The sequence below is a fragment of the Astatotilapia calliptera genome, chromosome 7 (assembly GCF_964374335.1).
Source record: "Astatotilapia calliptera chromosome 7, fAstCal68.1, whole genome shotgun sequence".
NCBI classification, from domain to species: Eukaryota; Metazoa; Chordata; class Actinopteri; order Cichliformes; family Cichlidae; genus Astatotilapia; species Astatotilapia calliptera.
The window spans coordinates 12,614,335-12,637,952 of NC_137428.1; the positions used below are offsets into that span (position 1 = coordinate 12,614,335).

Below are 23,618 nucleotides of genomic sequence, written 5' to 3' on the forward strand. Positions count from 1 at the left end.
TGCAAAATCTGTAAAATTATTTCTATAGTTAAATAAATACTACTAAATTGTTGGTAATTTAGTAGATATTTTCAAGATAAATGTCCATATGGACTGACACACATTCATGTTCCTCAGTCCATTGTTTTAAAATGGCGACTCTACTCTTGGATTTCCATCGAGGATGGCATTCTGTTTTTTGCAGCACTCATGCATGTGCCTAACTAATAGAGAACATAATCAGAGTTGATTGAACAAACTGTGATTAGCCTCTCTGAAAACGGAGTTAATTGTTAAAGTCAAAGTCTGTTTAACATAATTTTAGTAATTTAGTACATATTTTTAATGTAGACTTTTTCCATTTATACATATATTTATACACACACACACACAAAAGCGGAACATTAATCAATATTGGACACAATATGACAGGAAGTCATCTCCAAAAAATACCAAAATACCATTAATGGTATTAATTCTGTCTGAGTAAGTGGAAAGGGTCACAGTAGTGTCAGTGTTCAGTGTTGCAGTGACCCGACCTTTCTAGATGTTTCCATCTTGTTTAAGCCCCGACACATCCAGAAGACTATGGACTGTGGATTGTCCTTCTAGCCCTGGTATGAGTGGGGGAGGGAAGTTAATAGTTTTATTGGTAGTCTTGGGGCTTTCTGTCACACTTGATCATTATACAAAAAGAAGTGCCAGTTTTGGAATCAATATCCCCATTTTATCCAGTGAAACATAATACTATATACCAAGATACATGTTGAAATCTAGGCCAAGAAATACATAACACCATATTTAAGGCTAGAAATGCCTAAGAACAGTATCTATCTATCTATCTATCTATCTATCTATCTATCTATCTATCTATCTATCTATCTATCTATCTCTCTCTCTCTCTTTTTCTCTCTCTCTCTATCTCTCTCTCAAATTTATCATGTTATTATTTGTGCAGACCTGATGCTTGAGATGAGTAGGATACAACAGCTTTATCCCCTTAGGTGGATCATGTGGCTGCTTTCTCTGCATAAAAAAAGGAAAAAGCCAACACACCCTTTTGGACCAGCATAATGAATGGGGAGTGGTGCTAGAGGGTGTGGCTACAGCAGTTTGCCTGTCTCTGATTTGCTGACATATGCTCTAATTGGATCAAGTAGGAACTTGCTTAGGTTGATGCTTTGTACAGGGATTGGGAGCAGCCTGCATTGCACACTACCAGACAGGAAGAGAGGCAGTGAGGGAGGAGGCCAGAGTCTGCACAGCTCACCACTTGAAAATAAAGGATTGAGAGAGGAGGGGTGAGAGAAGAAAAGGGGAGTATCCAGTTCTGCCCTTCTGTGCTGCTGCAGCCCCCCTCCCACTCTGTGTAATTTCCTTTTTTCCTCTTTCCCCTTACTCATCTGTTTCAGTGGCTGCACTGAGAGGAAGGACACCTGCCGCTCCCTGATGATTCAGCTTTTCAGCTGTTTGGAGCTCCCAAGACTAGACAGCATGTCCCTCCTGCCACTGCAGTGCTTGGCTGGCCTGTCCTCTGCACTACATTTGCCTCAGCTAGAGCTGGCCCATCACGTCGATACTACCTTTTCTTCCCAAGTATTCAGGTGAGTGAGTACAACTGTTTCACTGCTGCTCACTAGTAGACCGCACATTTTAAAAAATCTTTTCCGTATTTTTTGTTTCTGCCTGCAGGAAATTTGACAGTTGTTTTCCTTGTGAAAAAAAAGCATGAATAAGGAATTCCTATTTCTAATGCATAGACTGTCTACGTATCCCCTGGATTGTTAGCAAGGTTCCACTCTTTGAAGGGCATCACCTTTCTCTGAAACCCAGCTCTCCCTCTGTGTCTACACAATGGAAAAGATACTAAAAGACATTGGTGGAAAAATGTCATTGTGTGATGATCTGAGTTAATAGCTAAGGTGGTAAGAAACACTTCTTCAAGCAGTGTGAAAGGATGACCGAGGGAATGGAGGAAGTCTCTGCAGGGCCAGCTCCCCCTTTTGGATCAGTCTCCCCCACTGGCTCTACTGTTGATACTAGGCAAGTCCCAGAAGAGAAACCAGAGGAGACAGAGGCAGCTGGTGAGAGTGGGGAGGAGGCTATAGAGGGAACTGCAGAAGGAGGTGGTGCTGGTAACGATGGGGAGCATGTGGGGGCTTTTGGAATTGTGACCTTGCCAGAGGCCTGCTGCGTGTGCATAGAGATGGAACAGATTAACAATTGCCTGCACTCTGAGAAAATCTGCATCCTCCCCATACTGGCCTGTCTGCTTAGCTTAGCCCTCTGCACAGCTGGACTCAAATGGGTCTTTGTGGATAAGATATTTGAGTATGAACCACCATCACATTTAGATCCTAAGCCTATTGGACAAGACCCAATTATTATACCAGTTGAACCCACATTGGGAATAACAGTCTCGTTTCCTCATGCAACTCCTTCAAATAACTCCCTAACCACCACCTTCACCCTTACCCCAGAGCATCCTGAAGTTTCAGTAGAAGATAAATCTACACAACAGCCGCATGTGTCTCAGTCTTCACGAGTGATTGAGCCTGCTGTCACACTGAAATATAACGCTGAACACTATACCACCCCAAAGCAGACTCCCCAACGAAAGTCAACACAGAAATCACACAGCCATCATCAAACTATCTGTAAGTACCCAATACTTGTTTATATAAAAATCTGTAAGTGGGTTTTTCTTTAAGTTACTTACATATTTTTATGAGCCTAAATTAGATATACTGTAGGTTGCAATGGCTAGACATTACATGCTAACACAAAATTATGATTTTCATCATTGCAAAAGATAAAACAGGTTGATATAATAAGATTCAAATAACTTTTTTTCTCTTGTATCATTCATTTTGTAGTGTTCTTTTTTTCTGTACAAGAATGTTCTGTACCTGAAAACAGATGTGTTGTGACTTGCACACGGTGCCATGAGTAAGCCCCTGAACTATTTCTACACAAACTGTGTAAGTGTGTACCTTGAACCTTCAGTTTAAATCTACTTTACCCATACACTAATTGTGCGATTTCTGGGAGTCATCCTCTTTTACCCACTTTAGAGTTTAAGTGGCCCTTTATATTATAATGAAATGACTTAAGTAATTAAAGTCAATCAGTGTTTTCTTTAAAATGTTTTTCCTGTTTGCAAAAAAAACGTGAGAAATGTGAAAGATCTCTGAAGTGTGTGGATGCACATTTCGAGATATACTGAAAAGTGCATATCAATAAATGATGCATGACATAAACTGAAAACCCAGGCTGTGGCACAGCCAGACTTCCTGTTTTCTGCCTATGCTACATTTCAAGGTCAGAGCCTTCTTGAAGCTAACTGATGTCCCCACTATCCCTGAGGCACAGGGGAAAATACACCAATCCATTTATGCTCTCTTTCTGCCTGGGCCTCTCAACTAGGCTGTTTTGTTTGTAGTCACATCACTCTGTGTTGTATTGTGGTGAGGTAGTGGTGGTAGGTCAGGGGTTGGTTTGTAGACAGTGCTTTACTTAAGAATGCTTGAATACCAGCAGTGACAGAAGGTTAATGTTTAAAAATTACCTCTGTTAATTTTCTTTCTGAGTGTCCCAAGTGAGATTCTGATGCTGAAATGTATAAATGTCTTGTTTTGGCCTGTAGAATGTTATCTGATTTCTGGCAAAGCTGGTGTCTCTCGGTGATAGCACTGCTGCTCCTCCCCTATCACTCATCTCAAAGTTGCAGCCCTGTTGTAAATTTAGGAAGCAAGTGCAGCTTTATTCCAAAGACTGTCTGTACTTTCTAAACGTTTCACTTTGAAGTTTGACATTATGAGATGCATTGTAACTGTCTTACGCTTCCCTTTTCTGTTTTGTTTTTTTTTTTTTTTTTAAAACACCTCTTCTCCAGTATTTTAAAATTGATAACAGTTCATCCATCCATTTCTTAACCAGTTATCCAGGTAAGGATTATGAAGAGTCCAGACCCTTTCTTAGATGTCAGAGGATGACCTGCACACCTAGGACATGTTCCCAGTCTATTGCAGGGTCAAAATGGAGACAAACAAACATTCATACAACTATGGTTAATTTAGAATCACTCCTCCCCTTGCTCTAAGAGCTCTGTAACACCAACATTTCTCATCAGTGGGATAATAAAGGTTTATTCTATTCTATTCTATTCTAACCTAACCTGCATATCTTTGGATTGTGAGAGGAAGCCAGAGTACCTGGAGAGGCATAGGAAGAACTCCACACATGTAGGCCATTGAGTTTGAACCCAGTATTTAATTGCTGTGTGGCAACAGTGCAACACACTACAGCACTGTGTTGCAGTCCTAAAAATCTTGGATATATGTATTTAACCAGATGCTTAATCTGTATGGTTTTACCTTGGCCTCCTCTAAAACTGTGAAGAATCTTCTAGAGTCTGGAGTCAGTTTTGACCAGGATATGGCTTTCAATGACTGCTTTCTTACATTTGTGCAATACCTCTAAAGATAGAAACATCCTGTCTCAGATCAATGCTGAAAAAGTAGTTCATGCATTTTTCACTTCTAGGCTGGACTATTTTAATTCATTAACAGGTTGTCCTTAAAAATCCTTCTTTCCTTCTAGTTCTGATGGGAACTAGAAGGAACGATCATTTACCCACCCCCTCATGTCTTCTTATATGTTTTAGTTATACAGCACCAAAACATAACAACAGTTGTCTCAGAGTGCTTTATACTGTAAATTGAAAACCCTTCAATAATCAAGAGAAAACCCCAATGAGAAAGTGCTTGGAAAAATGGAGGAAAAATGGAGGGAGATGCAGCCATCAGCTGTGATAGAAAAGGAAGAGCACAGAGGAAGATAGGCAAAAGAAAGACATTGGAAGAGAGCCAGATTTTAAAGTTAACTAATGATTAAATGCAACGTATTGTAGAAATACATAAAAAGTCAAAAGAGGTGAGTGAAGAAGAAACACACAGTACATCATGCTCCCAGCAGCTGAGGCCTAGTAGAATCAAGATAATATCAAAGAGGATAAAAACCTATAGCAGGGGAGTTTATAACCTTTAAAAAGCTGATGAGTTACATTTCTAAGATACTGATGTTGTGGAATTATGACCACGACCTTTTAGGATGACTTATATTGTCAAACAACATTTTTGACAATTATCTTCACGCATGATAGGTGGAATGGCTCTCGGCAAATGATTGCTGATTTTAATCCACTAATAGCTTTTACACACTATTGCTACAATTCATTTCATTAGCACAACTTAAAGCATATTGCAATGAAATGTAATCCATCCCTTCACAATGGCTGTGGATAAAAGTCTAAAAATATTTTGGGAGCTTTTGATATTTTAATGGCAAGCTACCGCTAATAATTATGTGAATAACTGCATGTAAAATGTGTTCAACATTTTTTCAACTCTTCTTCTCACAAACTTAGAAGATTTCAAAATCTTCTAAGTTTGCAAAATGCCATTTCCTCTCCATGATTTGGGTTACCTGCTTTGACAAAAAGTTATTGCCACTTCTATCTTGTGATAGGAATGCTCTTTATGCCTGAAAATTATTTGAAATATTGGTCAAACATTTCATGAGAGAAATGTTTGACCAATATTTGACAGATTATTGGCCAAGAAGTAATTTATTGCATGTATTATATATGCAACATGCATATGTTTAACAAAATATAATTATGACAGTTTACACGTGTTAATCATTAGCCCACTTGCATGGATACTCTTAGCTGTTCATTGGGTAATAGGAAAGTGGGGAGAAGGTTACCTGTAGGGTAGGGTTAAAATGGTGTTCTAGTCATGGCATAGGTCTGGCGCAGAAGTATAATTCATATTTAAGGCCGAGGATGCATGTGTTGTTTTCATGAAATGCTAATTATAGGTGTCTCTCCCCAGCTACCATCAGCACTTCCACTACAGCAAAGACCTCAAGTCACGTAACCCGCTGCAGTGACAGTCAGAGGAACTACTGTGTTAATGGAGGCGAGTGCTTTACCCTTGAAATCATCCCGGGCAGTACAAAGTTTCTCTGCAGGTATGCCATGAACTGTAGGTTAAGCTCACTGAATACTGCTACTGCTGGCATTTGTAATGCCAGAACAAAATAATTTTTGTACTTTATCCTGCTTAACTAACTAAATCCAACCTATATTGTCTGAAAAGTAGACATGATGATTTCTGATGAAAACATTAGAATCCCATATACTCATATTTTATTCTCAGTAGAACACAGAAAAAATCAATTCAATTTAATGACAATGGTGTGCTTGGTTCTTTCTTCTTTATGAAAGAATAAATTTACGTTGAAACCAAGCACACCATTGTTTTTCTTGTGACATTACCAATAAGTTTGATGTGTCACATGACTCTCTTGTTGTATCCAAGATGGCCGACTTCTAAATGGCAAACATGGCCACCACCCATCTTGAGGAGTTTGCCCCCTCACATATACTAATGTGCCACAAACAGGACTTCAATATCACCAACCATTCCCATGTTATTACGGTTTATCCATATAAATGGCCCACCCTGTAGATTGACCAACCTGTGTACCACTGGTTGACTACAAGAAAGCAGATGACTCAATGCCTATGCATGGATCCTGGAATGCCTAGAACTATACAGGATCATCAGGACCCTAAGAGCATTCATCAGGAATTCAATGGGGATGTGGTGAACAGCATTAGAGGACAATTTCAAGCCAAACACACAAGTCACCATCAAGTGCGGGATCTACCAAGGAGATGCCCTGTCCTCACTGCTGTTCTGTATAGGCCCGAACCCCCATAGTGCTATCATTGACAAGACTGGCTATGGGTACCGAATACGTAATAGAACAATTGTCAGCCACCTCCTCTACATGGATGATATCATGCTGTATTCCAGGAGTGAATGAGGCATTGATTCATCGATCCATACCACCAGGAACAAGCAACAACATAGCAACATAGCAACATAGCAACAACATCAGAATGTCATTTGGACTGGAGAAGTTTAGCCAGATGGTAACAAAGAGAGCAAAAGTACTACCAGAAGGGAAATTTGCTGACAATGTAGACTAGGAGAAGAACCATCATGGATAGACAGGGCCCTCCAGGGTATGTACCACCAGCAGATGGTAGAATTGACTAACAGCCAGAAATCCTACCACTGGCTGGGTAAAGCTGAAAAAACAGCACAGATGCAGTAATCATGGCAGAACAGAAACAAGTTCTGAAACAATCAGGCACATAACAACAGGGTTCAAAATGCTAGCCAGCGAGACATACATAGAACGCCATAACCAAGTGGCTGGCATGCGGTGTATCTGTGCTAAGTTATGGCCTGGAAGTCTTGAGGTCAAAATGTGATACGCCATTTGACAATGATTGAGCTAAGATAAGATACTGTGGGGCTTTCAGATAGCCTGTCCAGGGGCCTATCCTTCCATGACAGTGAGGGGAATGATTTGCCCATTTGCCCATTACTTAAAAAAAGTCACTGAGGTAGCTGAACAACTCCTTAGTGGCTGGGTCACTGAGGTGGATGAGGATCACCCTAAGTTCCTAAAGACCATGAGTGTTATAGGGCTTTTTTGGTATGCCTCCCATCCAGGTTGGGAACTCCCACTATGTTTATTATGTTGTAATTGTAACATTATATCTAGATTTTTTTTTTAAACAAAAAAAGCATTATATGATAAAGTTCTATCTTGGAAAATAGTATGTTTTGTGACTGTGTGTCATTGAGTGTTTGCGTCCTGTGGATAACAGTAGGTGCTGTTTTTGTCTTGTCCTTTCTATCCATTAACTAGGTGCTTGGCTGGATTCACTGGGCACCGATGTGAACAAGCAGTTCTTAAGAATGTCTCAGACCCAAAACGTATGTGAATACAACTGTATTTAGTCCCACATGTCATTGCTGGTGTTTCACTCTTAGCATATTTTCTCCAGGAAATAGTGGAGAAATTCATGTTGCCTTCTATGCACAGATATAAACTTGGTGAGCATGCTGAACTTATTTCTCCAAGTTCAAGTAGACTCTATGTAGAACATGGTCTAAAGGCTTAAGCATACTCTCTTCTGCAGTGAATTTGCATGTAATTCACATCTCACCACACCTCATCCATCCTGTTTAGACCAGTGATCTCCACTTCAGTATGAAGTGGTGTTTCTTTGCATTCAGCCACATTGCCAGATCATCAGAAAACAAAACATTGATTATGTTCTTGTACAATTTGGGTTCTGTAGTGCAAAGCAATTTCAGATTCTCCAAATCTTTATCTTATGCTAATATCATCTATCATACTATCAGTCACAAAAGTGGTTATCAGCCTGATAACTCAACCGAGGGTTTCACCAGTTTAGCTACAAGCTTTTACAAGGTTTAATATTAAAATAAAGTAATTAAACACACAATACATCTAAATATACCTGTGTAACTATGGAATTCAAAGCATCGGAGTATGAGAGTGTATGATAAGAAAATCAATAGACAGTATATAGGCCTATATTATTAAAACAGCTAAATTATGTGCGTGTATTTTAATTGCTTTTAGTAGTCAGCATTATATAAAACGTTGTATAAATAAACTATTTATTCAAAGCTAGAAAGGAAAGCTGAAAATAAGTGGCCAGTTATTAAACTCAATAATCTCTATTATTACAATACAGGGAGATCTGGCTATAGTCAAAATTGTGGATTTAGTTAAACAAATGCGTAAATCAAGATATACCCATGATGTACAAGTCTAACTCAAGCCCTATTCTTTTATTTGCAACTCAGAAAGTGTTAAATTGTGTCAGCACATTAAAGAAATATAAAAAGGAAAATATAAATATATTTATGAAATATAAAAGGAAAATCCAAACTGGTAATTGGGTTTAGATGTAGAAATGATATGAACAATAATAACAATATTAGATGCAATAGTTTAGGATTATACCACTATATTACAGCTTATTGAAAAGCTTTAAAATTATCTGAAAATGCATAAGAGCAGATGAAAGTTGCCCCTAACCTACAGTGCTACAGTCCTATTGATTTCTTTTCTTTCTTTTTTTGATATTTTCTTTTTTTTGATATTTGCTGATATGTGACAGATCATCAAAGTAAATTTAATATCAGCCAAAGATTACCTGAGTAAATGCAAAGTGCAGTTATTAAATGATTTAATTTAAGAGAAAAAGCTATTTAAACCTACATGGGCTTATGTAAAAAAGATAGCTATTCTTTAAACCTATAAGCTGTTTGTGCCATACTTGGAAGCAAGAATTACAATCAAGCATTTGCAATAACTGACAATGTCTTTCAGATCACTGGAATTTTGGCCCACTTTTCTTTGCAAAATTCAGCTACACTGGAAGGTTTTGAAGCATGTATGGCCTGTTTAATGTCATACCAAACCATCTCAGATGGATTTAACCTTTGACTAGGCCACTACAAAGCCTTGACTTTGTTTTTTATTTTTATTTTTTGTTTGTGTTGTATTTTGATCCATGATTCCATAAATTGGGGTACTTAATCCAGACCTTGAAGCAGGCCTTGCCCATCATACTACCACCACCATGTTTGACTGTTGGTATGATGTTTTTTTTATGAAACGTGTTTAATTTATTCCAATTGTAATAATAATAATGATAATGGATTGCATTTATATAGCGTGTAATGGAATGCAAACCTTCCCAAGAGTTAAACTTTTGTCCCATTTATCCACAGAATATTTTCCCCAAAGTCTTGGGGTTCATTGAGGTATTTTTGGGGGGAAATGTGAGACAATTCTTTTTGATCAACTGTGGTTTTCTCAGGATGCCAATTTTTATCTAGTATCTTTCATATTGTTGAATCATATCAGTCTTGCAAGTGAGGCTTGCGGTTCTTAATCCAGTTAATCATAGTTAATTCAAGATTTAACATTAAGTAACTGTGTTACATAAAGCCAGGTAGGTGGATAACTATTATGTATAAAAAATAAAATGATTGTTTCTAATCTGCATTTTGTAACTTGTACTCGGGACATCTTTGTGTATTAAACATATTAAAAACGTTTTTGAAATGTGTAAGCGTGAAAAAATTTCAAAATAGTAGTAGTAGTAATAATAATAATAATAATAATAATAATAATAATAATAATAATAATAATAATATTGATCAACAGCACTGCATATTTCACTGCATATTTATCTTGAGCAGGTTAGCAGGTCGCTGTAAATTTTCAAGTCTAAACGTAGTGTTGGAAAATAAATGTCACATACAAGAGAGCAGAGGGATTACCTGTTGCAGTACTGAATGACCAAGAGTAATGGAGCCATTACTGGGGTCTTTAATTCTATTTTGTCTGAAATTTATGCAACTGGGGTTATCCTAATTGTCTTATTACATACATGCAAATTTCAGTCTGTTGCAAAGAGAGTAGTTAAATTAGGTTAACTGTAATCACTAAATTAGAATTGATCATCTGTCATTTATGACTTATGCAATATACAACGTAGTCTGAAAGGGTAATTTTAAATAAGGACTCAATAGGTAGACATGCTGGTTTAGATATCCATAACACCAGTGATGACTGTGGGTTTTGCATATGACATAAACTAACACCCTCTTTCTCTTCTTCTTTATTTCTCATGTTTCCTACTCAGGTGTCCAGTTGAATTTACTGGTGATCGCTGCCAAAACTATGTAATGGCCAGCTTTTACAGTATGTCTATTTCCTCTCATCTTCTTGGCTTGCAACTTGACTAACAGTTAACCTCTTTATTTCTTCTTATATTTTTCATTAATGCAGTGTTTCTCCATTTAAGTGTTTTCTTTAAAGCTGTATTTATATTTATTTAGTATGTATATTTATATACATTCAGAAATTGAGTGTTTCAATCCATACAACCACTTTTCTTAAATACAGCCTTTTACATGCTCACAAAAATGAAATGGTGGATTATCATACTTGAATATTAGAACATATTTAACTGAGTCTAAAAGGCGATGCAACAATACAATACTCAACAATACTCAAATGGCTCAAAGCATACTAAGAAAAAAAAACCCTGCTCTGTTACAGTACGAATACCAGCCTGGACTGTCAACACATGGAGGGTTGGATCCATGACACTGACACCAAAATGTCAAAACGTTCAGCAGAAATTTACATTCTGATGAACAAATCTCTGCTCTGTGGACACATTTGGTGTACTCAAACATATTCTCCATAGTCAATCCACTTTATGGTTGGTAAATGGCCTGTATTTATATAGTGCCTTACTAGTCCCTAAGGACCCCAAAGCGCTTTACATATCCAGTCATCCACCCATTCACACACACATTCACACACTGGTGATGGCAAGCTACATTGTAGCCACAGCCACCCTGGGGCGCACTGACGAGGCGAGGCTGCCGGACACTGGCGCCACCGGGCCCTCTGACCACCACCAGTAGGCAACGGGTGAAGTGTCTTGCCCAAGGACACAACGACCGAGACTGCCCAAGCCAGGGCTCAAACCGGCAACCTTCCGATTACAAGGCGCATTATGGGTAGTGCATTCTGTGATAGTTTTCCAATTCAGGTCTACTGTACAGAGTGATTGCCTTATATAGCGTTTTGAGTGCTCTGGGAGAATAGAAAAAGTTATATACTGTAAGAGTCATTCCATTTACTATTTAACATTTAACTGTCTTGGTCACTGTAACTGTTAGTTACTGAAGCTTTTTGTTTGGTGTTTTCGTCCACAGAACTGCTGCAAACTTGTTTCTTACTTTTATATTACATTGTCTTTTATGCCACAATGATCAAAAGGCACAACTTTTATATTAAGGTAAATTTTCAGTTTCTGGTTTCACTTTTCATCATGTAAGTCTGATAATGGAACAAGCAGATGCTTTAGTGTGCTAACTTCTATTGCAAATCTTTATCCAAATTGAAAATAAGACAGTCAACATTTATACAGTATCAGCATTTGAAAGATGAATTCACACATCATTTATCATACATTTGCATTAGAAATATTAGTACAGTGAAAATAGGATATACCCACAAAACAGGAATTTTACATTTTAAAGGGTATAACCTTTAAACAACTGCAATGAATTAAACAATATTTTACCAAAATAGCATAGAAGAAAAGCCAGAAAAACCACAAGGAGTGTGTTCATGGGGATTTTTGACAATTTTTCCAGAAGTGCATTTGTGAAGTCAGACACTGATGTCTCAACTCTGATTAATCCAAAAGGTGTTCTGTGTGCGCTGGTGCACAGTCATGTTCGAACAGAAATATTGATATACAGGGTGGGCCATTTATATGGATGCACAGTAATAACATGGGAATGGTTGGTGATATTAAAGTCCTGTTTGTGGCACATTAATATATGTGAGGAGGCAAAATCCTCAAGATGGGTGGTGACCATGGTTGCCATTTAGAAGTCGGCCATCTTGGATACAACTTTTGTTTTTTTAATAGGAAGAGGGCCATGTGACACATCAAACTTATTGGTAATGTTACAAGAAAAACAATGGTGTGCTTGGTTTCAAAGTAACTTTATTCTTGCATGAGTTATTTACAAGTTTCTGACCACTTATAAAATGTGTTCAATGTGCTGCCCATTGTGTTGGATTGTCAATGCAACCCTCTTCTCCCACTCTTCACACACTGATAGCTACACCACAGGAGAAATGCCAGCACAGGCAACCAGTATCCGTAGTTTCAGGTGCTGCAAATCTCGTATCTTCACACCTTAGACAATTGCCTTCAGATGACCCCAAAGATAAAAGTCTAAGGTGGTCAGATCGGGAGACTTTGGGGGCCGTTCAACTGGCCCACGACGACCAATCCACTTTCCAGGAAACTGTTCATCTAGGAATGCTCGGACCTGGCACCCATAATGTGGTGGTGCACCATCTTGCTGGAAAAACTCAGGGAACGTGCCAGCTTCAGTGCATAAAGAGGGAAACACATCATCATGTAGCAATTTCAAATATCCAGTGGCCTTGAGGTTACCATTGATGAAGAATGGACCCATTATCGTTGTACCCCACATACCACACCAAACCATCACTTTTGTTGTTCCAAGAGTCTTGGAGGGATCCATCCAATGTGGGTTAGTGTCAGTGTTCTGTTTGTTAACTTCACCATTCACATAAAAGTTTGCCTCATCACTGAACAAAATCTTCTGCGTGAACCGAGGGTCCTGTTCCAATTTCTTTTTTTGACCATCCATCCATCCATCCATCCATCCATTCGCTTCCGCTTATCCTTTTCAGGGTCGCGGGGGGCGCTGGAGCCTATCCCAGCTGTCATAGGGCGAAAGGCCTATGACAAAAGTTGTATCCAAAAGTTGTATCCAAGATGGCTGACTTCTAAATGGCCACCATGGTCACCACCCATCTTGAGGATTTTGCCCCCTCACATATACTAATGTGCCACAAACAGGACTTTAATATCACCAACCATTCCCATGTTATTACGGTGTATCCATATAAATGGCCCACCCTGTACACTCTGGGTTCCTTCCACTGGAACTAAGGGGCTATTACATTCAGTTCTTTTTAATTCTTTTGGCGGCAAAGAAAGACTGGACCCAGGGTGGTCAAAACTCAATAAATGATCTTTAATTTACATTTACATTTCATACATTTCCTGTTTTTCAGTCTGGCTGAGCACTTAGTTTGTGAGTCAAAAGTGGCTTTGCTTTACAAGCCTTTATTACTAAAATACATAAAACAATATAATCAGAAAATAAGCACTAAGAATATATGTTTATTCCTTAACAGGGCCAAGCCCAACTCCTGAAAAACAACCCCACACCATACTCCTCCTTCCACCAAACTTCACACTTAGCAGAGTGCAGTTAGACAAGTACCTTTCTAAGCTCCTTAGACTACCATGATCTGGATGACTGAGAACCTACACAGACACTTACATGAGTACCAACTGCCGCAACTGCCAAAACCAGACACCTAAGCCTTCATCACTACATCTAATGGTTTGCATTGCACTTGGTGATGTAAGGCTTGCATATAACTTCCCAGCCATGGAAACCTATTCCATGAAGCTCTATACGTCACTGTTCTCAAGCTATTCTGAAGGCCACATGAATTATGGAGGTCTATAGTGATTAACCCTGCAGAAAGTTGACAACCTCTATCATTTTGCGCCTCCTCTGACTGTGGAATATTTAGTAGGGAGTAAATTTCACGCCTGGACTTGCTTTTGCACAGGTTGTATAATATCACTGTGTCATGCTGGAATTCACTGAGCTCCTGAAAACAACCCATTATTTAACAAATGTTTGTAGAAGCAGCCTGCATGTCTAGGTGCTTGATTTTATATATCTGAAGTTTTTTATCACAGAAGTTATTGGAACATCTGAATTCAATTATTTGAATTGGTGCGTTAAAACTTCTGGTAACATAGTGAACTTCATATATGGGCCATAAATACATGTGGTTATTATTAGGGGTTCCCCAGTTGAGTGAGTAACACACGCCAGTGTTATTTTGTCCAGCAGAACATACACTGTGTGGTTAACAGTAATTTTATTTAGAAGTGCAGTTTTGGCCACACACTGCCAGCTGTCTCATACCCAGAGATAACCTTTTCTACTCTGCTCTGCACTCAGTGGCTGTCCAGTCCCAGCTTCAGCTCTTCCTTCCAGGTCCTGGCGCTCTACTGGAATAGGGGAGGCATGACTAGATGATAGTTGCCAGTGTCCCCCGGCACTGTCCTCTGAACCCACTTCACCACCCCACTCCTGCAGCCAAGCCTCAGACCACACCCCACTACATGTGTGAATGTGTGTGAATGGGTGGATGACTGGATATGTAAAGCGCTTTGGGGTCCTTAGGGACTAGTAAAGCGCTATATAAATACAGGCCATTTACCATTTACCATTTACATGCTGATTGAGGCCACTATAATAACATTGTAATAACCATTGATACTAAAATCTATTAGATAAATGATGTACATTTTTATTATGCCTTTTAAATTCTGAACTAATATAGTTGGCTGAAGTTTTTCTAAGTAACAGACCAGTGCATTTATTCTTAGCTTGCTCTGAATTTAAAGTGCAGAGATGTCTACAAACCAAAGTGCTTTGAGTGCTCAGATAGAGGAGAAAAGCACTACATAAGCATGATGCCATCTGATTTTGTTCCTGCTGGAAGAACAGGAAGAGTATTATGTGAAATATATAAAAAATTCTAACTTACTAATTTTGGTTTATCAGTACATCAAAAAAGGCTTGTGTCTTAAACGCAAGGTAAAGTTTGAACTTAGTGCTTATCTTTTGGTGTAACTGCCTTGGAAATGATAGGGCCCATGTCTCAGTAAGCAATCATCTCAAATTCAAATCTGGGTATGTGTGGAACTGGAAAAAGGTGATAGGCAGTTCTGAATTTCATCCTTTTTTGGTAATCTTTGGGCTGATGATCTTTAACCACTTCTCATTTGATTAACTTTGAGTATTCTGATATTGTCTGTTTTTGACATTCATTGGTGTAGGCTCATTTTTCTTTAGCTGGTATAGATATTCTTATATGTGATCAAGGCTTTAACCAGGTATGAGGTCCCCATTAGTTAAGTTAAAACATTAAAGTATTAAAACATGTGGCTAAATATACAGGATTTAATACACTGTCAACTGATCACCACTTGGTGGTGAGTTGGATCAGGTTGCCGGGGAGGACACTGGACAGAGCTGGCGCGCCTAAACGTATAGTGAGGGTGTACTGGAAATGCCTAGGAGAGGCCTTGGTCCACGAGTTCTTCAACACACACCTCCGGCAGAGCTTCAACAGCATTCCAAGGGAGACTGGGGACACTGAGTCCGAATGGATAATGTTCAGCATCTCCACTGCCAAAGCCGCTGCACTGAGCTGCGGCTGCAAGGTGGCCGGTGCCTGTCGTGGTGGTAACCCCTGAACCAAATGGTGGACACCAGAGATGAGGGGAGCCATCAAGCTGAAGAAGATGTCCTATCGGGCTTGGTTAGCCTGTGGGACTTCAGAGTCAACTGATAGGTACCAACAGGCCAAGCGGAACGCAGCACAGGGAGTGGCTGGAGCAAAAACTCAAAAAGACTTTTGGACTGCCTCAAAGAGATTCTGGCAAACCGTTACGTTACTCAGGAGGGGAAAGTGGTGTGCTACCGGCACTGTGTATAGTGCGGGTGGAGCACTGCTGACTTGTTGGGTGGCAGAAGGAATACTTAGAGGACCTCCTTAATCCCACTGGCATGTCTTCCGTGGAGGAAGCAGAGACTGGGGACAAACTGGATAACCCGCCAATCTCTGGGGGCGAGGTCACTGAGGCAGTTAAACAACTCCTTGGTGTCATAGCCACTGGGGTGGATGAGGTCCGCCCTGAGATCCTGAAGGCTCTGGATGTTGTAGGACTATCTGGGTTGACACGCCTCTACACTGTTGAGTGGAGATCAGGGGCAGTACCCCTGGATTGGCAGACCGGGATGGTGATTCCCATCTTTAAGAAAGGGGACCGGAGGGTGTGTTCCAACTGTAGGGAAATCCCACTTCTCAGCCTCCCTGCCAAGGTCTATGCCAGGGTGCTGGAAAGGAGAGTCCATCCGTTAGTCAAACCTTGGACACAGGAGGAACAATGCGGTTTTTGTCCTGGTCGTGCAACACTGGATCAGCACTTTATCCTCTCAAGGATACTTGAGGGTGCATGGGAGTTTGCCCAACCAGCTTAGTGTGGCCTCGGGGTGTCCTGTAGGAGGTGCTCCAGGAGTATGGGGTGTCTGGCCTACTGTTACGGGCCATTCGATCCTTGTACAACCATTGCAAGAGCTTGGTCCGCATAGCCGGCAATAAGTCGGACTTGTTCCTTGTGGGTGATGGGCTCTGCCAAGACTGCCCTTTGTTGCCGATTCTGTTTGTAATTTTTATGGACCGAATTTCTGGATGTAGCCAAGTGGCGGAAGGCTTTCACCTGGGTGGTCTCAGATTCTCATCTTTGCTTTTTGTGGATGATGTGGTTCTTTTGGCTTCATCAGGTGATGGCCTTGAGCGTGCTTTGGAATGGTTCGCAGCCAAGTGTGAAGCGGTGGGAATGAGAATCAGCAGAGGTCTGGGCTTCTCTTCTTGGGTTGCTGGACAGTGTTCTGGCACCTTTAGTTTCTGAGTATTTAAATCTGATTGGCAAGTTGAATGCTGAATTTGTTCATTTTTTATGTTCTACATCCTGGTGACTCCAGTGACAGCATGGAAATACTTGCTCAGTAATAAGAACATAATGCCTGCTTAGACTATGATGTGATGCATTTATGGTGGAGATTTAAAGTTGTAGTTGCAGGTCTTAAGTATCTAGGTAGCTCATTCCAAGTCTTTTCAAATGCTTTTTTTTAAACAGGTCAAAGGTTCAACATAAATGTTATCATTAGATGGTGAGCGAAGGGGTCTGTGCAGATGTCTGCATGCCTGTTTCTTGTAATAACATGGACTACTCAGTCCATATATATACAAGTATACAGACAAATCAATACTTCCTTCATGGTTCTTCATGTTGCAAGGTAAAAAAGAAAAGAAAAAAAAGATTATAAATAAAAACCAAGCAATTCCAAAATCTCCTGTGAGGAAGGACACTTCTTGGTGGCACAAGGGGGGAACTCCCTTTGAACAGACAAAAATCTTTGTCAAAACAAATAGAGAGTGCAGCCATCCACAGTGAGCAGTGTGGCTGAGCTGAAAGTGAAGCAAGAAACACAGAAAGATGGCAAAAATGATGGGGGGAAAAGCACTGTTAAATACATCTATTATTGTAGAAATAAGGTTATTTGTAGAATAAGTTATTAGTAGAAAGATTGAATACAATAACTTTTAGGTCTTCAAATCTGTGTTGGAGTGTATTATGTATTGGTGTTATGTGTTATTCCTCAAGGAGATTAAAATGCAAAAGGTGTTTTGAGTGAAATTCACAAGTATTTAACTGTTCTGTCCTCACTAGATGTGGGCGTGATTTAGCTTATCTCTCCTTTCTCTTTTCTTTTTGTAAAACTAAATAAACACAAAACAGATAATTACCTTCTCATTCACTGAGCATACATAATGTACTAATTGAAACTTGTTTTTCATGACAACCAGCAAAAACATCAATCTTAAGGTTGCCTAAATTAAACATAAACACCTTCAGTTAACTAGCATTATTGATCATAGCAAGTTAGCAAACACATGCTAATATACAGTCGCTAGCGCACAAGTAGCTTTACAAATGAGTAATGACCACACAGCTGAAATAGTAACTCAGTATACTCAAATTACACATGCATCACAAATCAGATAGTTGAGGTTATAGTATGTAATGGAAACTTAAAGGCATGCGTGGGCAAAGGTTTCACCTCCACTGAGCACTTGTAGCAAACAAGCTGGGCATAACAACTTCCCAAATCATACAAACTGTAATGTATGTTTGCACTGATTGCCGATCACGCTTCAACTGAGTCGTCCTCGGTCAGAAGGAATGGCACTCCACAGTGAGGTAGTTCAAATAACTTTACTAAGGAGGTGGCAGATGACATCAACAGGATGTACAGCGTTGGTAGGGAGGCATTACAGTATTCACATGCAGGTAAAGGGGGTGTGAGTGTGTATATGGGTGTGTGTGTGGTCATCTGTAAACAGAAAGAACAAACATTTGTATTAACCACTATGGATAGCAGTGTACCCCTTCTACAGTACTGTGGGTTTCCAGCGTAATGTTATACAATCTGCCATAACCTCATGGCCACTAGATGGCACCCTAAGACCATAAATGAATTTCTGGCTCGTATATACATTGGCAAACCAGACCTCTGCAGATTACAACGCTTCAGAGAATAAACATAGTAAATAGTTACATCCACCTACAACCACAATGCTTGACAGTAAGTCATATATGGAATGAAATCTGGGCTGAACACAAGCCTGCCTGTAGTAGGTCAAAAAACGTATCTTAGCGATAGCAACGGGACTAGCTTCTTACGTAGCAAATTACACAGATAAAGTCAAACAAGCATCGCTCTCATCTTACAATACTCACATAGTAAGCACGCACACAGTATTAACTCACACAGGAATGCAAGTAAATACGTTATCCTCCGACACACCTCTCATCTGCGCAGAACTGCGCTGAACACGTTCCCAACCGGAAGTACAGATACCAAGGTGCATCATGGGTAACGTAGTATAAACAGTTACAATGAACAAGCGGACTTTTAACACAAACAAATCATACAAACAAAAGCATATTACCACATTAAAGTTATACCAACACACAAATTATTTTATACCACTACTTCTTTTACTTTACTGTTTAGTTTCCTGTATACCTCAGTCTTTCTTTATAGTTTCCTTGGGGAACAGAAGGATGAGCTGAGAAACTGGACATAGGTAAATCCGTGGAGCACCTTGTTTCACAACCCTAACCTCCACCTTTCTGATTTTATTATCTTGACTAGGGATGTTCTTAACAATGAGACCAATAGGCCATTCATTTCGCTTGGTTGGTCATCCTTCAGTAAGACAATGTCTCCGACTTGCATGTCCCTTTTGTCATTGATCCACTTCTTTCTGGACTGCAGTGTTGTCAAATATTCTTGTCGCCATCGTTTCCAAAAGATGTCGGCTAGACATTGGACATGTCGCCACTGTTTCCTGTATAGGTCTTTCAAGTCAAACACCCCTTCGGGAGCAGACACAACGTTTGCCTTCTGAGTAAGAAGCATTGCTGGTGTCAACACTGTCGGTGACTCTGGATCTGTACTCACCGGAACCAATGGATGAGCATTCATAATTGCCATCACTTCTGCCATCAAGGTGAAGGACTTCATGAGAAAGACGGGTAGGCCCCGACTGCAGCAGCATGGCATCTAAGATCTGATTCAAGACTCCAGCTCAGTCCAAGGCTACGCTGAACAGGAAGAGAATCTGTCCCTAGGTCTAGGTTTTTCAGGTCCTTGGCCAGATCATCAGCTGGAAATGCATCCATTACCTTGCTACTGTTTGAGGCAATTTTGTGTAGCCATAAATTGGACTCAGCTAACATCTTCTGTGTTCTTTGAAGAAGACTGATGGCTTCTGTTTCTGTAGGGAGTGAAGTCAGACAGTTGTCGACATAAAGGTTTCTGGTAACAAACTTCCTTGCATCTTTGCTGTGCTCTGCCTCTCCTGCTTGAGCTGCTTTTCTCAGCCCATAGATCGCCACAGCTGGTGAGGGGTATTGCCAAACACATGCACTGTCATGCGGAACTCTGTCACATCTTTTGAGAGGTCATTGTTTCGGTACCAGAGAAAACGTAGGTAGTTCCGGTGATCTTCCCTTACAGTAAAGCAGTAGAACATCTGCAGTTATTGCTATAAGCTCTTTTCGAAACCGCAGTAGCACTCCAACCAAAGTGTTGTTCAAGTCTGGACCACTTAAAAGGACATCATTCAACGACACCCCCTCGTGTTTGGCGCTCGAGTCAAAAACTACCCGTATTTGTCCAGGCTTTTGCGGATGGTATGCTCCAAACAATGGAAGATACCAGCACTCTTCCTCAGGCTTCAAAGCACGTGCTAACTCTGCTTGCTGAGTGTCAAACATCTTCTGGATGAACTTAACAAAGTGATCTCTTATGTCTGCCTTCCTGTCAAGACTCTGCTTGAGAGTGTGCAGTCGTTTAAGAGCCTGCTGGCGGTTGTTTGGCAGTCGCTGCCTATGTGTTGCAAAGGGCAGAGGTGATCGAGATGACGTCGATGCTTGATGCACCAATGTAACCCATCTGTATGTTACGTCTGTCTATGCATTGTGTTCTGGCATGAAAGTAAGAGACAGGAGACAGCACTGGGTCTTTGGCTTTTTACTGCACATCTGCAACACAGAAATAAAGGCCTGAGCTGTGTGTGTCGCGTCTGCCAGGACACCTCTCCTCCGGCCATGCTGAAAGGAGCGGTGACCGGGGCACACATGCACGCGCCTACGTCATATGTAGCGCGCACACACATGAACACACACAGACTCAGATCACACAGGCAGGAGATTAAAATGCAAAATGAAATATTTAATTAAAAAAAAAGGTGTTTGGGGTGAAATTTACAAGTATTTAACACATATGTTACATGAGCCTCAATAGATTTTCTTTGTACACTGGCTGTGATCAGCTGCTGCGGCTCTGAGATTTTGTTAATATTTGTAGATTTACACATTTGAATTCAAGAAGATGTAAGCAGATGTTTTTAATGAATTGTTTTGGCTGATTTCCAACGCCAAGTTTATCAAATGTCACTGAGTAGTCCTTATCATTCTCCATTGCTGTGTGACGTTTGCTCTCACTCTTTCCTCTACCTGGGAAACACAAGTGGACACAGTGTGCAGGCTGAACACAAACAGTTTGTGTGTCTGCTGATACTTGTTAACTTGTTAACTGAAACATTGCCTTTTAATTTACCTGCTATATTACTCCTTTTATGCTCGCTCCTCTTCTGTAGGTCTATCTAGATTCTGAAGTATCACAAATATATCTTATGTACATTGACACTCGTTTTGATGTGGCAAAACTCCCCAAAACAAACATACAATAAGTTATGCATAAATTACACGTTTTTGCCTTTTCCGTCACTTTATATGTAATAATCCTTGGTGAAACACCGTTAGGATAGTCCTTTGTGTATAGGGATGGGTATCGTCTAGGTTTTATCAGATACTGATGCCACACCGGTACTTTTGAAATGGTGCCAGTGCTTAAACAGTGCTCGAACCGGTGCTTAAAGAATGGAAAACACAAACTTTGTCCAAAAACCTCTCATGTTTAGCTGTGTTTTTTTGTAAAAAGATAACAATGTTAGCCTTTTCTGCAGCTATAGGGCATATATGGTATCACTCTTGGCTGGAAGCAGTGCTTAAACAATGGAAAAAAACACAAACTTTGTCCAAAGACCTCTCATGTTTAGCTGTTTTCCACTTTTTCTTTGGTCATTTTAGCTTTTTTGGCCAGGGTGAAGGGAGTATCTGCCATCAAACAAGAAGACAGCCGCATGTAACTACGACGGTGTTTGTTAGGTCACCTTACATGCATTAATTTAATAACGTGGTTAGCCTACTCAACGTAAATTACACACGAACAACATTAAGCCACATTAAGAGAAGAACGGCTGCTGCTAGCATTATCATCTGCCATCATTTCTGCTACACTGGCAGGGCTAGGGCCAGGACTCTCCTCTTCGGGTTCTAGGGGGATGTTGCTAACTCCAGATCCGATAACAGGCACCACACCCGCAGTAGATGTGCTTGGTGTGAGGTCTTGCAGCAAGCTATCAAACACGGCGCATTTCTCGGCTTTTAACAAAATGCTATACGTCGCCAGGTGTTTCATCAGATTCGAGGTGTTACCTCCTTTGACAGTATCACAGTATCACCTTAAAGCACTTGTTGCAGGCTGCTGAGTTTGCATCTTTTGCTGTGAAGTACAGCCAGACTTTTGACCGCTTCGCCTTGGGCATTTTTAATCTGTAGCTCTGCTCTAAAAGAACATACCTACCTGGGCCCACCTACTATCCTTGGAAAGGTAAAATGATTGGCTAGAATCCAAAGTGTATGACATCTCAAGAAAAAAAAGCACCGAAATAAAGCAATGAAATGTGCGGTGCTTTTCGGTCTGATTACTACCGTTTATGTCAGAACTGGTGCCATAATGGCACCGGATACCGGTACCCATCCATATTTGTGTATTAACTGTTTAGTTTCAAACCACTTTGATATTTGAAGGTATGCAGTGATGTGAAATGAAGTACTTTGTTATTTGTCACCTCTACGACTGATTTAAATTAGATTAATTTTGGACAAAAAATAAAAAAAATAATATGAATTATAAGCTTATGGGAATCAAAGAGCATAATACACCTGCCACTGCCTTTCCCCCTCTAATAATTACATTTCAGTTAGATTAAAGACACAGATTTATCTCTCTTCAAATCTTTGCATGTGGACTGTGGTTGCTAGAAATATAAAAACTGTATTACAGAGTCGTTTTAAAAATTGTTTGGGTTTAGGGCTGACAGAGTCTTTGTGTGTGTTTGTGGTTGACTGTGTGTGTTTAGATATAATGTTTTAAAGAATGGTTGTCCTTTTTTTTCAGAAGCTGAGGAGCTGTATCAGAAACGTATTTTAACAATAACTGGAATCTGCATTGCGCTCCTAGTCGTTGGAATCATGTGTGTGGTTGCCTACTGCAAAACCAAGTAATGTCATTAATGCCATTTTTTGTTTTTCATTGTATACTATGTAGGTACTGTCCCTGATTTTATTATAGTTTCATATTGTACTGCCAAATTCAGGGTGCAGTTTCTCTTTTGTAGTTGTGGTTGAATAAATGAATGCAAAATGTATAAAAAAGAAGGGGCATCAATAAAAGAAAGTATTCAGATCAAAGAATAAAAAAAGATGTTAAGATGAGATACTCTGAAGTATTTTAATTAGTAGATGCTCAATTGTACAATTTTAATTGTGCAGTAGACCTCCTTGGTTCAAACATTAGTATAGACTATTAGTTTTACAATTTTTGTAATTGAAAATGTATGTTTGTTTAATATCTGATTCAAAGCATGATTTGATGTGTCTTTTATTGTGATTTAGCTACAAAAGTCTGTTACATTCATCCATTGCACTTCTTCACACAGTGAAACCATTATAACATTTC

At 39.8% G+C, this 23,618-nt stretch overlaps 1 protein-coding gene and 1 long non-coding RNA gene across 6 annotated transcripts in view; one reads left to right on the top strand and one right to left on the bottom strand.

Moving 5' to 3' along the window:
* Window positions 1-478: 478 nt before the first annotated feature.
* The window catches only part of nrg1 (neuregulin 1), a 59,545-nt gene continuing 36,405 nt past the window's right edge, over window positions 479-23,618 (top strand). Inside the window, exons 1-6 of one of the 5 annotated variants that reach the window (XM_026172874.2) lie at window positions 480-1,280; window positions 1,392-1,583; window positions 1,672-2,636; window positions 5,877-6,015; window positions 7,774-7,841; window positions 23,058-23,160. In XM_026172874.2, coding sequence (XP_026028659.1) covers window positions 1,937-2,636; window positions 5,877-6,015; window positions 7,774-7,841; window positions 23,058-23,160 — 1,010 coding nt within the window. In that variant the 5' untranslated portion in view covers window positions 480-1,280; window positions 1,392-1,583; window positions 1,672-1,936. Of the gene's footprint in view, window positions 1,584-1,671; window positions 2,637-5,876; window positions 6,016-7,773; window positions 7,842-10,597; window positions 10,657-23,057; window positions 23,161-23,618 lie in introns of all 5 variants that reach the window. The other 4 variants (XM_026172877.2, XM_026172873.2, XM_026172875.2 and 1 more) reach the window with 4 other exon arrangements.
* On the bottom strand, window positions 18,444-19,229 carry LOC113025290 (uncharacterized). Its single transcript, XR_003272779.2, has 2 exons — window positions 18,983-19,229; window positions 18,444-18,575 (listed from the first exon to the last, which is right to left on the bottom strand). It is a non-coding gene; the product is annotated as an uncharacterized LOC113025290 (long non-coding RNA).